This window comes from Quercus lobata, chromosome 8 (assembly GCF_001633185.2).
Source record: "Quercus lobata isolate SW786 chromosome 8, ValleyOak3.0 Primary Assembly, whole genome shotgun sequence".
In the NCBI taxonomy this organism is placed as follows: domain Eukaryota; kingdom Viridiplantae; phylum Streptophyta; class Magnoliopsida; order Fagales; family Fagaceae; genus Quercus; species Quercus lobata.
This window is the reverse complement of record NC_044911.1, coordinates 12,545,366-12,562,495: the sequence shown is the minus strand read 5'-3', so window position 1 is coordinate 12,562,495 and position 17,130 is coordinate 12,545,366. Positions and strand designations below refer to the sequence as shown.

At 34.5% G+C, this 17,130-nt stretch overlaps 1 protein-coding gene across 1 annotated transcript; it reads right to left on the bottom strand.

Moving 5' to 3' along the window:
- Nucleotides 1-2,519: 2,519 nt before the first annotated feature.
- LOC115958577 (AP-5 complex subunit zeta-1) lies at nt 2,520-14,433 on the bottom strand. The gene is made up of 16 exons (XM_031077007.1): nt 14,300-14,433; nt 14,004-14,144; nt 13,083-13,174; nt 12,572-12,668; nt 11,171-11,214; nt 8,923-9,011; nt 7,930-8,021; nt 7,568-7,714; nt 6,845-6,992; nt 6,611-6,687; nt 6,138-6,209; nt 4,242-4,289; nt 4,026-4,153; nt 3,765-3,924; nt 3,383-3,593; nt 2,520-2,829 (listed from the first exon to the last, which is right to left on the bottom strand). Exons 1-16 carry the CDS (start codon nt 14,414-14,416, stop codon nt 2,780-2,782), a joined length of 1,713 nt encoding a protein of 570 aa, XP_030932867.1. The 5' UTR covers nt 14,417-14,433; the 3' UTR covers nt 2,520-2,779.
- Nucleotides 14,434-17,130: the final 2,697 nt, after the last annotated feature.

Sequence of the window (17,130 nt, the reverse complement as noted above, 5' to 3'; positions counted from 1 at the left end):
AAAGAATTAAGCATTTTCTTAGTCCTTGTCCTTATTGAAGCACTTCACCATTTCAAGCACATCCCCATCTGTGGCAAGGTAATACTTACAATCTATAGTATAACGTTAAAAATAAATAAATAAATAAATAAAAGACCTATAGGAATTAGGATACTGAGATATTCTAAATCTTTAGCCATTGTTTGAATGTCAACATAAAAAATAAAAAAAATGTGAACTAGTTTCCACATTACCTAAATTACAATCATTCATTCCATTCATTTCACATACTTACTGATGGAAATTGGACAAAATGGCCCCCATGAAACATCATAAACTATAGCCCTATGAAACATACAGACGGAACACAATTATATAAATAAACAACCAGTATAAAATAAGCAAAATGCCTACATTGCATACCATAAAGGCATAAAGCAAACATGCATTATAAAACAGGATATTATAATACGACAAGTAGCTTTCAATTGTACCAGGCAAAAAGATCTTAGGACATTATTTACCTTCTTCTTCTTCTTTTCCTTTTTCTTGAAAAAATAATGTATATATATATTGATGAACTGTATATATATATATATATATATATATATATATATAGATATAGAAGAAGAAGAAGAAGAAGAAGAAGAAGAAGAAGAAGAAGAAGGTAAAAAATATATATTTCGTTAAAAAAATTTTGGTGTGTTACCCGGATTATTGACTAGCGTATATACATTCTGGAAAATTTTGTACATACAACATATCTTGTCTAGGAAAATTTTAGGAAATGCTATATTTTTTTTCCATGTCTTTTAACTACTTTATTACCTAATTCAATTTCATGTTTCTACAAAAATATATACACGAATTGTTTCTGGATTATAATTAGAAACTACCTTTGCCCAGATCCACCTCACAACAATAACTCACCCCAACCACCTATTACTATAGGTGGTTTTAGGGTCTGTTTGGATACTGCTTATTTTGTTGAAAATTGAAAACTTATTGTTGAAAATACTGTAACAAAATAATTTAAGTTATGAACAGTGCCATAGGACCCAAGATTTACCTAGAAATCTATGTTTTCACAAGTTTGATTGGGTTATGAACAGTGTTGTGGAACCTAGCCAAATACACAAAACGCAAAAGAATTTCTAGGCAAAAGCACACTTAAGTCTTTTAGATAGGTTTCTTATTAAAAGAAGTGGATACCTGAATGGCAAGCATGCACCTACTACAAACTTAGCATGCACCTACTACAAACTTAGAATATGCATTCAACTAGTAATTTATATTATCTTATCCATTACCACCACTTATGCAGTAATATGTAAAAAATTAGTTTAAAAAATCATTAAAAGATATATTTATTAATATATACATGCAAATTGATAACACTCAACTAGATAAAACATGTCTTCCTTCTCAAAAAAAAGAAAAAAGAAAAAAAGAAGAAGATAATACATGTCTTAACCATTGTCAACTGCATAATCCAAATTAATGTTACCTCATCTTTTATCAACTTGCCAAATCAACTTTATAGCTAGTTGCCTATTCTCCCAAAAACACCAATTTAAAGGCGATCTTAACCATTGTCAACTGCATAATCCAAGTTAATGTTACCTCATCTTTTATCAACTTGCAAAATCATCTTTATAGCTAGTTGCCAATTTAAAGGCGATATGTTTTGTTTGTTGAACTCAACAAGATTTGGACCAATCTCATAAATTTTCATAAACTTAAAATAAATTCACATGTTTATGCCGATTTGAATTGATATAATAATTCAACACAATTCATATGATATACACGCATAAATTGTACCATATATGAGCAACACAAAAATTGTATCATACAAGAGCATCCTCATTTAAGAACAAAATTTAAGTATAGTACTTAAATGTCATTCTTTAAATTTTCCTTTTAGGATTCAGCTATGTAACTTTTTTCTCAGGAGACGGAAGTGTAATTTGAATACAAATCCTTTGCACCATTTTTTGTATTCTACTTTATATTCCATCAATCATAACTTACTATGTATTTGTTTAACTTTCTTTATAAAATAGCCGAAGTTCAAAATAGAAAAAAATAAACACATGACAAATTGTGATTGGTGGAACACAAAAAATTGTACAAAGGATTCGTATTAGTATATTTTAATTAAGTACAGCTGAATCTTAAAAGGGAAACCTAACGATCAGAACCTAAATATAAAATAGCCAAAATTTTTTTAAAAAAATAATAATAATAACAAATTATAATTGATGGAATATAAAATGAAACACAAAAAATTGTACAGAGAATTTGTATTCGTGTATTTTTAGTTAAGTACATCTAAATATTAAAAGGGAAACCTAATAAACAAAACCTAAATACTGTACTTAAATTTTGCCCCTCATTTAAACCATACAATATCTATCCTTTTGCTCTTGAATTGATATGTATCTTATTTGTGTATCATATGAAATTAACAACATTTTTGTAAACAATGAAGATGAAAGGTAGATACGTTTATAAAAATAAAAAATAAAAGCCCGAAATGGATAGAAATTAATTTTGGCCACCAACTCACCTTTAATTCTTCAGAACAAACTATTACAAGCCATAGTGCAGTAAACCTGAAAGAAAAGGCTTTCTTCATTTATATTTCTTCTACACCAAAAAAGTATTTGATCTTCCCATATGCTCAAATGATACAAACAAGGAATTCCTAGTGATATTAGAAAAGAAAAATGCTCTACATAAACTCCAATAGAATTTGCAATTCCTGCTATATCTTCTCCCGCAAGAAAACCTGCCATCATCTTCTTGGAAGGATATCTGAAAATGAAAAATCATGGAACGGTGGACCTGCAAGGAAACGTGTACAGATAAATAGAAAATTTATAAGAAACAATTTAGGGAACATGGATTAGCCCATCTGGTATGGGCTGTTGAACTTATATAAAGTACTACATTACAGGATGACAGTTGATAGTACTCATGATCTCTGCAACAGGCTATTCATTTTAGGTATATGCAGGACTCTATAACATTGCAGTAGAGACTTAGCAGAATCCTCCAACTCCAAGTAATACGTGCATGTGAACTCATTTTAAAAAGTAATAATTTACTTTCCCCATAGTTTCACTTTAAAATAATGTTGGACTAAATTGCAGAACAGGAAAAAACAGACCTGTTTGTTTGTTCAAAACTGCTCAACAACAGAGTTTAATGACTAAAGGTGCATTTGGTACAGCTTATAGCTTATTTTGGCGAGAGAAAAAAAAAGGGTATGACTAAGCTGTAGCTAAAAATGAGGCTGAGTGAAACCATAATGAAAGCACCTAAGCATTAACAGATTATGCATATTTAAAAAATTAAATACTTTTCTTATATAAGTCAACTATAAAACACCCCTGACCTTCTTGTTCACCAAGAATGTAAAATGGAACATGTGCAATCATCTTGGTGCCACCATCACTCCAGTTTACAGTGCCTGGATTCCGTGTGAATCCACATGAAGGTCGTGAAGGACCCAAAACAGACAAACAAATTGCAGGTTCATTCATTAGACCCAAATAATCACGAGCACGTCTCCAAACCCTCACATCTGAGATTCGAGAACGAGCAACCTTGATGTGCATATCCAAGTCAAGATGTGTCAGTTGATAAAAAAAAAAACTGCAACCATAATTAAATATCCCCCCCACCCCTCCTCTTCTCCTCTCTCTCTCTCTCTCTCACTCGCACACAAACAAACAGAGGAAATTGTTATGGATTATGGTTGAAGCCAATAAACAGACCTTGCCCAAGGATACACGTGCTCTTGGCAGTAATTCACGGTGATGAGTAGCAAGCTTTGCAATAGCTGTTACAACAAAACATAGAAGCCTAGACTGTGATGACTTTCTGAACGTTTCTCTATCAGAGCTCAGGGCTGATTCCTGCCTTAGGCCCAAACGACTTCCCAAGGGAATTAAGAAGATGGAGTCATCAAATATGTAGCCAAATTGGTAAAGAAAATCAGAAAAAATGCAAAGAGAAAAGGCTATTCTAAGCCATACCTAGATGAAAGGTTTTCATATAAAAGCAGTTCTAAACTCTCAAAAAGCTCACGAGCTGCATCTTTGTGTGATCCACCACCCCCACCATGCTCCCCAATGGCCCAGCACAATTGTAATGCCAACTCTGTCTATAAAAGGAAAATGGACAGGGAAATAACCATCAGATTAAAATTATAATACCTTTCTGACTAGATTACAGAGAAGATCATCAACTACCTTTGCAGGGCTGTCATAAGCTTCTGCGAGCCTGTCCATTATAGGCTTCTGCAAAGAATTTAACAAACTATTTTATTGAAGAAAAGTATAAAGAATCAGGTATCATTAATGGCTTTCATTGCTATCCAGCAGAACGCTTTAGGATGTGGTACATGGGCCAACAGAATTGAAGCAAGTCAAGAGAGGAAGTCCTATATCCAAAAAAAAAAAAATGTAGAAAGAGACTATGCCACATTAGCATGAAAGATAGTTAAGCATTACAAGTACACTGTGCCAGCAGTATTAAATATTATGCCCAGACAAAGTTTAACTCCAAACCAATTTGGAGAAGTCTCCTCCAACCCGCTACATGGTGATTTATAAGACTATCCATGTGTATTATTTAAACAAGTCACATAATTCATTAAAAAAGTTATGTGACTTAAACAACACATAAATGGTATCTTCAATTGCCATATGGTGGGTTAAAAGAAGATAGCTCTAAACCAGTTTGGAGCTAAACTTTTTTCTTATGTCCAAAGGACCAAGCAATTTTTTGCTTATAAAAAGTGAGGCGGAGGAATTTGAGTGGTATAACTGATGGCACAACCACAGCGTGGTTAGAGAAACAATATCCTCTTTGAAAGCCTAAGGGTGAAGCAAAGCCAAATAACAAGTGTCTAGCTAATTAGGTTTTTGTATTTTATCTTATATATTATTTGGGATTCTAGAGTCAAAGAGTCTGTAATTGTGGGGTATGGGCTTTATGGTTGGGGGCCTCGGGGTTTTTATTTTATTAATAACTAGGTCTTATTTAGTTTATGGATCTTTCTGTGTGGGTTTTGGTTTGATTCATTTAGCATTTGGTTTACTCGTAAAAGTAGGAGTCCTAGTTTAGTTAGAAGAAGTTAAGATTAAGGGTCGATGTAAGTTTCTTATTGTACTCAAATCAAATAAGGGGGAGTTGATCAACAAAATATTGAGTGTTTTGAGTGAGAGGTAAGTTGGCCTGATTTTTCTCTTTTCACCATTTCTCTTATCTCTTTTCTTCTCTATCTTGCAATATTGTTCACATAAAATGTTCACGTGCACTATGTACACTGGATAAATTAAATTTCCATTGCTTCTTACCTTTTTTAAACCCTAGATCAAATCTTTTCTCTTCCCTACAAAACTCTATTCAAAGTCCTAAATCTTCAAACAACAAATCCTCCTAAACCTTAATCCACCACAAGCACAAACGGACAAATCCTTCAATTTTTCCTATGTCAGTAACATTGACAAAAATTACACCAAGTTTAACTTAAATCTAGCCCCCTTAATTTTAGCACTTTAAGATCGTAAAAACCCAAATATTATAATGGAGCAAGAAAATTAAGCATAATTTCATCAAAAGAGTATAGTGGTTCTTTGACATTCAAGTCAAAGGTTACATCCCAGTTCACCCATCAAAGAAGGGAAAATGCAAAAGCAAAACTCTTCTAAAAATAGTGGTTGGGATTATATGAAGAAATATTAAACCAAAGGGTTTTGAGAAGGGTAAACAATAACAAAATTGGCCTAAATATATTTAAGTGCAAAAAAAAAAAAAAAAATTCCTGTTAAGTTAGACAAGGAAAAACAATCAAAGCAACAATTGCAAACATAAAAGATAAGTGCCAGAAGAATGTTTTTACAGCTAAAATTTTCCAAATTAAAACCCTTTAAAACTTGACAGTCTGAATATATGACATTTTTCCAAATTGGTAGCTGTAAGCCTGTAAGACACCTTTTCACCAAAGTTTTAAATTTTTTTATTTAAAATTCCTTCTGATATTACCTTGCAATAGTTATTAGTATTTGGATCATCAACACAGGCAGCAGAATACATTTGGTACTAATATCAAACACGGAAGCAATGTGCTTTCACAAATATACCTTCAAAAGTGCGATGAAATCTGGAGAGCGCTGAAATGAAGCAAGCATGAACTCTAAGATCCTTTTGCGAATCTACAAACAAATACAACTCCTCAGATATATACACTACCTCTCTCAAAAATCAAATTTTGATTAAAAAAAAAAATGTAAATAAAGTGCAGAGCAAGAAGGCATGTTCAATCTATTTTATTTATTTTGATCAGCAATAACTTTATTAACATAGAGGAAAGCCTATTCAATCCAAATACCCTAATAAATTTTAACAGCCAAGAAGAAAAGTCAGCTGAATAGCATTGTCTTCATTAGGTTGTATAACCCGGTATACTATGCATATTACAATCTCATAGACCCCATTCAAGTTCCCATACCCCTAACATCTAGTTGTTGTACCTTCACCAATCAAACCTATATAGAAATGATGAAAACCAGCATCAAAGGAAAGAAGCTTCAACTATATTCAACTACATACACACCTCATAAGAGAAACTTTTGTCTGGAAACACTGTAGCATTTCTTGACATTAGCAAGGGAATCAATGCACATATTAAAGCTGAAAAGGAGACAAATAAAAATCTCATGATTGTCAGCAACTTATAGGGAAAAGGATATTATGCATCAATAAATGATTTCAGCAAACTATGAGGTTTCTGTTAAAAGAAAAATAATGTACCAATGTCAAAAGAACATTCAAAATCATAACAACATACAATTATTAATATCACGCAGAGTTATAGCAAAGTACACATCAAGAATCCGGGGTGCCATTTTAAGTATTTGTTTTAGCCTATCAGACTGAGGGGAATTAATTGCAGCCTGTAATAGTGTGGCCATCCCAGGAGAAGTCCAGTGACGTTCCTGAAAATACAATATTGATCACACAGTCAAGAACGAATGTCAACCATCTAGTCCAATAATAATAATATAATTCCAGCAATGCATTTATATATTTATTGTTTCTAAAACATAAATGAATCTCAAAAGAAGTTTTTGGTGTGGTTTTTAAAACCAAAATAAGATAGCCACGAGTGTTTAATATACCCATTCACAATTAATTTACTTCCTCTTCACTATAAAATAAATAATTAAAATTTCTTCTTTTTTTTCATTTGGACTAGTACCATAGTAACTACCAAATAGATAAATATTGAATTGGGGATAACAAGCATAGAATAACCAGTTCAACTGAAAGATACACAAATATTGTTTTAAAAAAAGCAAATAGTTTTAGACATTCTTAAAAGGGAAAAAGAAGGGGGGGGGGGGTTGATAAATAAATGAACTAGCGAAATACTCCTTTAGCCATAAGATAGAACACTTGATACTCCTAAAAAAATAAAATTTACATTGCACTCCAAATTGCATTTCATCCGGTTTTAAGAGATGCTCCAGAATATGCAAAATGAAAATTGAGACATAAGAAGGGAACATACAGCAAGGCCATCATTTTCATCCTTTAAAAGGTCGAGGAATAAAGAATCAGCAACATCAATTGTGTTGCTATCCTCAGACTCAGAATCTCCACCACCACCTCCTATGGTTGAACCAGTATAAGCTTCATCCATGAGTGCAAGTAGCATCTGCATGCACACAAATTCAACATTGTTAATTGCACTCTGTACTAAGTCTTGGGTATACTCTTCTTCTTTTTATTGGCAAGTTACAGAAAGCCCCAATGGGTCTTGAACCCATGATCTCACCCTCCAACCAATTCTCATGGATAGAGGAAGTGCCCTTTGAGTAAAAGCTCATTGGCTTGTTTAGACAAATAATTTTTAAAAGTCTCAAAGATGACCTCAGGAGCCGTACTCTTCTGCATTGAAGCTATGCTGTTTCCAATAAGTGATCCCGAGCTCCTTTCAACCTTTTCCAGTGCAACTACCAAAACTGGTACAGGAAAATACAAAAATGTCAAAAAGACATAATTTGTTTAAAAGGAAATATGAAGGAATATATACATCAGAAAGCATATACATGTCCGGACTTACTGATGCCAAGTTTGGCATTCACTAACACCTTTTTTATTGATAATTTTACCTGAACTTGGTTCTCAAACCCATGACCTCACCCTGACCTTGCTCTTACAAGGGGAAGAGGTGTCATTTGAGCTAGAGCTCATTAGCACATTCAATAAACAACCTTACCAAAGTGCTTTATTAATTACAGAATGAGTGAAAAAACAATGAATGATAGATGGGTAAATTCAACTTCCTTTGAAGATAAAATTTCTTTTTAGTTCTTTTAGATCAATCATAAGGGAATCTACCGGTAGATACTAATCTAAATTGGTATGCTCCCACTACATGAGATCAAAAGCCTTCTCATATGTTAGCAAGCTTCAAAGAAAGTGGAATGAATCATGCCTATTCCAGTCTAGTGTAGACAATAATCCATGTTCAACATCAACATGCAATTACACATGTCAACACATGACTACAAACAAGCACATACATGAACTTGTATGTATGTTGTTTGTTTCTTCCTATGTGACAGACACAAACCAGCGTGGAGGGAGCAACCCTTCCTTTTTTCCTTTTTATTTTTTTGGGTTGGCCCCATTAGGTTGGATGCCAATATTATATTTTACTGCAGTTTAAATGTACGATTAAAAATAATAATAACTTTATCAGTTATATAATTCTAAAAGAAGCATGCATACAGTAACCCAATCAGAGTACACATACATCTTTGGAAGGCAATATGTAAACAACTGGTTATACGACCATCAAATAGACATTGGGAAAACAAAACAAGGTAGTCAATATGGAAGCCAAATACAGAAACTCACTTGGCAAGTCCACTAAGGAAGGGAAAAGTGGAAGAAATGACCCAGGTGACATCAATCCAGGGAAAAGCTTCAAAAAGGAGTTCTCTGATCTGCAAATGCACAACAGAAAAGTTTGTGTCATTCTTTTCTACTTCAAAGAATCTTTTGATTCTAAACATAATGATTTGAACTTTTATATGATCCTGGTTGTCCCAGCATTAATCTCATCAAGAATCCCAATTCTAGCATCATGGTAAAACCAATACACAAACACCTGATATAAAGTATTTGAACGTGATACCAATAATTACACGTACAAAGACATGACTAGTACAAAAGCAACTTCTTTACCATTCAAAGGTCATGCTGGGCTAAATCAACTTCTTTATAATTCACAGGTCATGCTGGGCTAAATTAATATGCTGGTTACATATAAGAAGTACAAGAGGGTGGCCTAGGCCCTAGGCTTGAAGAGGGTTGCTAATCGGAATAAAGCACCAGTATTAAAACTTATTTGCAACCTATTTACCCAAGCTGGCTCCCTTTGGGTTGCTTGGGTAGATCAATATTTGCTCAAATAAAAATGCTTCTAGGCCATCAAAATACCTCAAGATAATAGCTGGGTATGGATATCACTGCTCATGCTGAGGGCTGTTGCTAGGAAATTCCTTAGCTGCAAGGTTGGGGATAGCAAAAAAAATTTCATTTGGTGTAACTTATGGCATCCAGATGGCATTTTGTTTCAAAGGTATAGAAACAGGGTTTATATATGATGTCATGAGTTGCCTCCAGGGCATGAGGAAAAACTGCTTAGCCCGTCAGGGGTGAAAAGCCCCTAAATTACCCAGTAACTGATTTTGCTAGGTGGGGTTAATCGCCCGTAAGAGTTTGATTATCAGCAGGTTGTTGTTCAGTATGGTCTGCGATGTGCAACTAATCTGAGTGAAATTCTCCTATGTCATCATATATATGTGTGTGTGTGTGTGATGCCGTGAATCACTCTAAAGCTAAGGTGGAGTCTGTACTGAGAGAGAAGCAGAGGATATGGAAGCCTGCTAGATCTGATCAACTGGAAGATATTCAAAGCAAACTATGCCTAATCCAATTGAAGGAGCAAAATAGGGTTTTATGGGCTGCATCAATTACATATTGCAGTACTAAAAGATGGGAGGAAATAAGAGAAAGAGAAGGGGGATTTCATGGAGAAATGCCTCCCAGTGAAGCACTTTCTCAGTTTTGACATCACCATTCCTAGGCAATCCTTCATTGGTTGGCTGGCTATGAAATATAAACTACCAACTAAGGAGAGAATGTTTCACTGGGAATTTAATGGTGAAAGTGCCTGTAACCTATGCAGAGCCTTCACAGAGAATAAAGATCACCTGTTTTTCCACAGCTCATTCACCAAAAGAATATGGGAAACTTATGGGACTTTGTTTGACCTTGGATGGCAAGTACAGCTGGCAGGATTTGGTACATTGGGCCGTCAATCATCTTGAAGGAAAATATTTGAGAATATATGTAAACTGGCTTGTTGGGGGTGCAGTGTACCACCTATGGCACCTAAGAAACTCTATTGTTCATGCAGGGATAATCAAAACAGAGATATCAAGAAGGATGTAAGGGCAAGCGTAGAGAGAGCAAAAAGTGGAAGGAAGACACTGTACTTAATATAATTTTATGCTGCACCCGGGGTATCAGTAATTTGCAAGTCATGACAGATAGTGGTTGAGTCTGGGTTGAGCAGGCTGCATCCTGTTGTGTCTTTGGTTTTCTTTGTTGTATAGAGGTGCTGTCAGTCACCAGGTTGATGATTCTGGTGAATAGAGGATCCATGTTGTATAGAATGTATTACCCTTGATGAATTGTAACGTGTAAGACTAGTTGATTGATAGATGAGGTTGGGTAGATAACTCTTCTGCAGCAGCTTTACCAAAAGCTGTTGTGTTCTTGGTCAGACAGATGCAGAACTTGCTATGTTATCTGTTGGGTTTCAGGTTTTTGACTTGTGTAATTCTGTGTTGCAAACTTGCAATAAAATTTCTTACTAATTCTTCCAAAAAAGAAAAAAAAGTACAAATAACCAAGATATACTGCCAAATAGATGTTCACAGTTGTACCATAAAGCAGTCTATCAATATGAAAGTACAAAGAAATTAGGAACATGAAAGCACACGAAAGAAGAACAAAAATCAGATACCTGCCAAAGATTTTTTTTTTAATGAAATGTTACCAGTAAATAACTAATCAAAAGTTAATATGTACTTACTTTTCTCCATTCCATGCAATCAGCTTTAGCAACAATGGAAAGAACTGCATAACATATTATTAATATTAGACAGTGACATACAAAACAACATTAAAGTATGCAGCTACGTCTTCCCTATTTTGAATTACTGAAGACTTATTAAGGAAAAGAAATGTAAGTAATAGCTAGAATAGTGACAAGAGAGACTATATATATATATATATATATATAGGTAATCAAAGATTTCTTGCAAATATTTAAGAACCTGATAGAAACCATGTTATTACCAGTTTTGATTAAGTGTCTCCAAAGCAACAAAGTAGGAATAGCCATTGGTCTGGCCTCCCACAAATGATAACAGAGAGATACAATCAGGTACTAAAATATTTTTTTTAAATTGGTCTGGCTTCCTACATATGATAACAGAGAAATACAATCAGGTTCTAAAATATTTTTTTAGCAATCTTTTGGAGAAGAATGATTATTAAATTGCATCAATGTGGTGTCTTTGACAGTGACATACAAAACAACATTAAAGTATGCAGCTACGTCTTCCCTATTTTGAATTACTGAAGACTTATTAAGGAAAAGAAATGTAAGTAATAGCTAGAATAGTGACAAGAGAGACTATATATATATATATATATATATAGGTAATCAAAGATTTCTTGCAAATATTTAAGAACCTGATAGAAACCATGTTATTACCAGTTTTGATTAAGTTCTCCAAAGCAACAAAGTAGGAATAGCCATTGGTCTGGCCTCCCACAAATGATAACAGAGAGATACAATCAGGTACTAAAATATTTTTTTTAAATTGGTCTGGCTTCCTACATATGATAACAGAGAAATACAATCAGGTTCTAAAATATTTTTTTAGCAATCTTTTGGAGAAGAATGATTATTAAATTGCATCATGTGGTGTCTTTGGAATGAACGTAATGCGAGAAGTTTTGAGGGATGTGAATGGTCCATCCTTGAAATTAAAGTATTTTTATTTCGTACTTTGTTAGATTGAAGTGTTGCTGCATTTCATTCTCCTCCTTGTTTTACTCTTATAGATATGTTTGAGCTTTGTAATTTTGAGAGATTGATTGTATTTATCACCGAGTACACCCCCAGTGTACTTGGTTTGTTTTATTTTAATAAAAAAATTTGTTACTTATCAAAAAAAGAAGAATGAGTATTACAACATTAATTCCATAAGAACTAACTGAATGTAAATATGGATGGCACTAGTTGCAACTTAATTACGACAGGATGATATGTCTAGCAACCGAGTAGTAAAAATTACACAACAAATTACAATGTACAAGTAAAAAATCTCTCCAAGTTTTTTAAAACTTCCAAACAATTGAAATCTTCATGATCCTACCATATTACATTGTTTCAACAAAAAGTGCTACAGATCTTAAGTAATACCTGAGGCAGTAAGGAAGGGAAAGATGTTTGAAGTTTTTTCTTGTTCATGTTCAGAAAATCAAGGGTTGCTTCTGCAACAGCAGGATCTGAGAACTCACTGCAACCAGATTAGAATAAGTTGAAGTGTGCTGACCATAAAACTTCAATACGAAGTTATCTGAAGAAAATGTCATATTAATATTGGCAGAAAAACAAAATTCCTGAACAAAGAAAGTCAACACTTTTTTGTCAAAAAGATGTAGGATCACTTTAACCACAGCAACAAGGGCCAATGTCCCATTTGTTTCAATGTTACTCTTTAATCTTTCCTGTCATGGTGGTTTAGGACTTGGATGAGTGTAGGAAATATTTCCTTTGATGAAGTCTAATTAGTTATAATAAAGATCAGTTGGACAAGAGGGGAATAATACAATAACCTCAGTAAAAGGAAAGTGATTTTAAAAACCACTTTGCACTTGACACTCAAAGTCTAACTGTCTAAATAATAGACATGAGGTAAGCATCTTGTTACCGGCTCAAGCATGAACGGAAAAATGTCCTCAGACTTGGATCAGCATCATGAAGAACCATCTCTCCAAAATCAAGGTAAAATTGAAGAATAACCTGATGGGAAAAAAAAAATCCAAAAAAAAAAAATGAGAAACATGATGCTAAATAACACACGTATGCAAGTGAGGTGTCAATTATATTATCAAAATATTAGAATTAGATATTTAAAACTCAATGTATTCCCCTTGGCTCTCCCTCCCTCCCCCCTCATTCCAAACAGGCCCTAAGTGTTGTACCTTAGGTTTCCTCAATTCAATTCAACCATGTGATTGCATTGGTCAATAAACTACATGATTTTACGAAATGCGTAATGCTAGGGACACCTCTTTCCACACCCTGCTTATATGTCAACTCCTGATTGGATTTCAACACTTTGGGTCCACCACATGTACTTGAAAAGGCTAAAATCCAATCAGAGGTTGATATATAAGCAAGTTGTGGAATTGGGCATAGAACAAACACTTCGCTTAATTCTTTTGAATCCCAGCCCGGTTTTCTACCACTGAACAAACTTGGTTGATGAACATGGTTTAGGCACCGCTAATGTAGTTGCTTGTAGAGCATTTGACAAACTCACACCATCCATTTCAAATGGGATTTGTCTCGCCGACACAAGAGTGGCTGGCACTCATTTGTGAGCGCATGTTCCTTGAATTTAGTTCTCATTCAGAAAGATAACACTATTTGTATTGCATTGATCAATGCAACCATATGAGAAGCCAAAGTTTATTGATTCTACCCAAACCTATCTAAATTTGATCCAAAGTTTATTGATTTTCTATTTCTACAACGCATTACGATCATAAAACGAAGAATCAGTAGCAAATTTGAAAAAAGAAATACACTCTGAAACAGCGAAGTTTTGGGAGGAACAAAGCCAAACCAGTAAGAGAAGGCCATTGGAGGTTCGAGACTGAGACAGAGACGCCACCGCTCGATGAAAAAGCTTGTTGATCTGCGGATAAACCCTAGCCACCAAATCCTCCGAATTCTCGGTTTTGCACAATTCGTAAAGCTTCTTCACCTGACCAATCAAAAAAAAAAAAAAGGAAACACACATTAGCGTACAGAAATGATGTAGAGTGCGAGCGAGAAAGAGAATTTTTTTTTTCCGCAAAAAGATTTTTCCATTTTTCTCGGGAACCAAACAGAAAATTGAAGAAAAAGAATCAAACGTACGGATTGGAGGATGGAGGGATCAGAGGCGGGATCGTTGGCTGAATTGGAGTCTCGAGCACTGTTGGATAAGCTTCGGAGATAGAAATCCCAGTTGTCGTTTCGATTTTTATTATCCATTTTGAATTTTGCTGTGTGTTTCTATGTCTCCTTTATTCTGCAAAGAAACTTAAATTAAAAAGTGTTTTTCATGTTTTCGGAAACAAATCCAATTGGTGTTTTTCGCGTTACCGTGAGAGAGAGAGAAGTGGAATACACTATTACTATACAAGATGGGAACAACGACGAAGTAGGAGTGCACCTTTATTACGAACAGTACATCCTCAACTATGCGACGCCGTTTTTTAGCTAGGAAAGGAGCAATTGAAAATAAATATTTTTTTCTTTCTCCAAAATATCCCTAAAATTTAGTTGCTGAGCTATTTTGATCCCTAAAAGTTTGTAGTGAGCACTATTACTATTAGCCTCTGAACTCTGAAGTTAAAAAATGAGTGGTAATTGTCCCTTCGTTAATTTATTTGTCTATATCTGTAATGAAATGTGTCAAATCTTAGTTTGTGAGATTATAGTAATTTAACATCGAAATGTGGCATGGTTGCAATGTTAATAACAAAGATATTTGTTAGCATACGATTGTTTATTTTGTTGGGTGTCTCTTCGAGAGTTTCTTTTGTCCTTGAGAAAGTGGAGAGAGATTCATGTCACGGTTATTTTTTTTATTTTTATTTTTTATAAATGATGTGACAAATATAGATACCTATTTTGCAACTCTCAGTGGTCCTCATTTGCATTTCAAGAGCCTATTATCATCATATCACATCTTAGGGGTAAAACTATAATTTTGATTATTTGATTTCTAATTGCATTGCATGAAATAAATATTGAAGTCATAATGATCAAAATGACAATTCATGAGCCTTAATTAAATAGCTGGATTGAAAGATATATAAATTATAATAATTAAAAACAAGATAGTAATATGCACTTGCATGAATTATGTCCTGATCACACGTGATTATGAGATCTTAATTATGGTTGGTTTATTTTTAATCCAATTTAAATTAAATGATATGTCATAATGCTATTGGTTGAGAATATATTTTATGGTAAGGTTGCATGCACCCAATTCAATCCAAAGACAAAACATTAATTGATTCCAAGAGAAAATGGTAAAAAATTAGTTGATTAAATAAATAAATAAATAATTTAATAAATTTGGTATTAATATGCTGAGCATGGGGACTAAGGAAGTCTAAAAAAAATGTCAAAATTAGGAGGAAATCATATCACAATTGAAACTAGGAATAGAGGAACCGAAAAGGAAAGAATTTGGAAGGTCTTTGGCCTAAGTGCTAATTGGCACTTGGACCAAACCTCCGAATACCGTAACTCATTTCCATTCACAGTTAAATTCATAGGTGGGCTTGATGGGTCATTAGAGCATCAGCAGTGGGCTTGTCAAATGCCAAATGCAAAGTACATTTGGCATACAAGCCCAAAATACACTCAGCAACTGGATGGCTAAAACTGGGAGAGGCCAAATTTTTTTGGCATTGCGCTACAGTACCATCTCATGAGATGGTACTGTGAGATGGTACTGTAGCGCTATGCCAAAACAAAATATTGTATTTTAATCCGTTTAAGCCTCTCTCTCTCTCTTGCTACAGTACCGGGTTTTTGCCCTTTCATCCCCTCTCTCTCGCTCGCCATTGTCAAGCTTCTCTCTTTCTTTCCGAATCACTAAGCCACTGTCACCAAGCCTCTACCAAATGCCAATTCACCCTCATCCATCTCCAAATCCCTTTACCGATTCACTCATCCCATAAACCAAACATGCTAGAGAAGCTGAATGGTATAAGCAAAGAATATTTTGGATTCATGAGCATCAGCGTGGAGATCAGATTCGTGGGCAGTGGAGGTGAGATCGAATTCGTTGTGATTTGTGGCTTGCTGGGTTTTGGTATGATGGGTGGGTGGGTCTCAGGTGGTGTGGCCGTAGGTTTCGTGCATTGCAGATGGGTCTCAGGTGAGGTTTTGAGGGTTGCAAATGGGTGTGCCCATGGGTTTCAGGTGGGTCTCAGGTGAGGTTTCGTGGGTTGCCATTGGGTGTGGGCTGTGTGGTCGTGGGTCTCAGGTACGTTTGGAATGGGTCATAGAGGGCTCATGGTGGTTGAGGTTTTGTGGGTTTTTTTGCCACCGGTGGTGGTGGCTGGAAGTGGCTAGTTGCAGGATGCTGGGTTGGTGGTAGAGACTCTTTTGATTGGCAGGATGTTGGAAAGAAATAATAAAGAAAGATTAAAAATATGGTAAAATAATAAAGTTTTGGAATGTTGGATGTATTGTAAAATGGTATGGTATAATTGATAAAGTAGCTTTTTGGGATGGTAAAATAAGATGAGATAGCAAAATCGGTTGGAGATGCTCTTAGTGTTACATGTATGAGGCTAATGGTAATTCTGGGGTTGTTTGGTAGTGTGTTTTAAAGGTTAAAATGCAAAACTCACATTCTAAGTTTTACCATTTTTTATTTTAGTCCCATAAGTTTGGGTTTTGTTATTTTAATCTTCTAAGTTTCATTTCTTCCCAATTAAGTCTTCCGTTAATGTGCTGTTAGTTTCTACCGTTAACTTTTATTTATTATTAATTTTTTTGTTTATTTCTTAATTTTAGAAGGAAAAAAAAACTTATTAAAAAAAAGCTTAATGATAAATCACCTTTTCAAGAATAAATTGTTTCAGCGCTCTAACCTTCAAACCTCTACGAATGATTCCTTGGACAGTAGGAAAATGAGTATCATCCCACGAAGTGTTCAAGAATAAATTGTTTTTCAGACC

What these genes read in the sequence shown, in the direction of transcription:
- LOC115958577 (XM_031077007.1), bottom strand. Translation starts at nt 14,416, where the DNA reads ATGGATAATAAAAATCGAAACGACAACTGGGATTTCTATCTCCGAAGC. An exon ending in AGAAGAGTACGGCTCCTGAG is followed by an intron (nt 7,715 to 7,929) that starts GTCATCTTTGAG and finishes GTGTGCATGCAG; the next exon opens with ATGCTACTTGCACTCATGGA. An exon ending in CATTCTTGGTGAACAAGAAG is followed by an intron (nt 2,830 to 3,382) that starts GTCAGGGGTGTT and finishes GTTTCCTTGCAG; the next exon opens with GTCCACCGTTCCATGATTTT.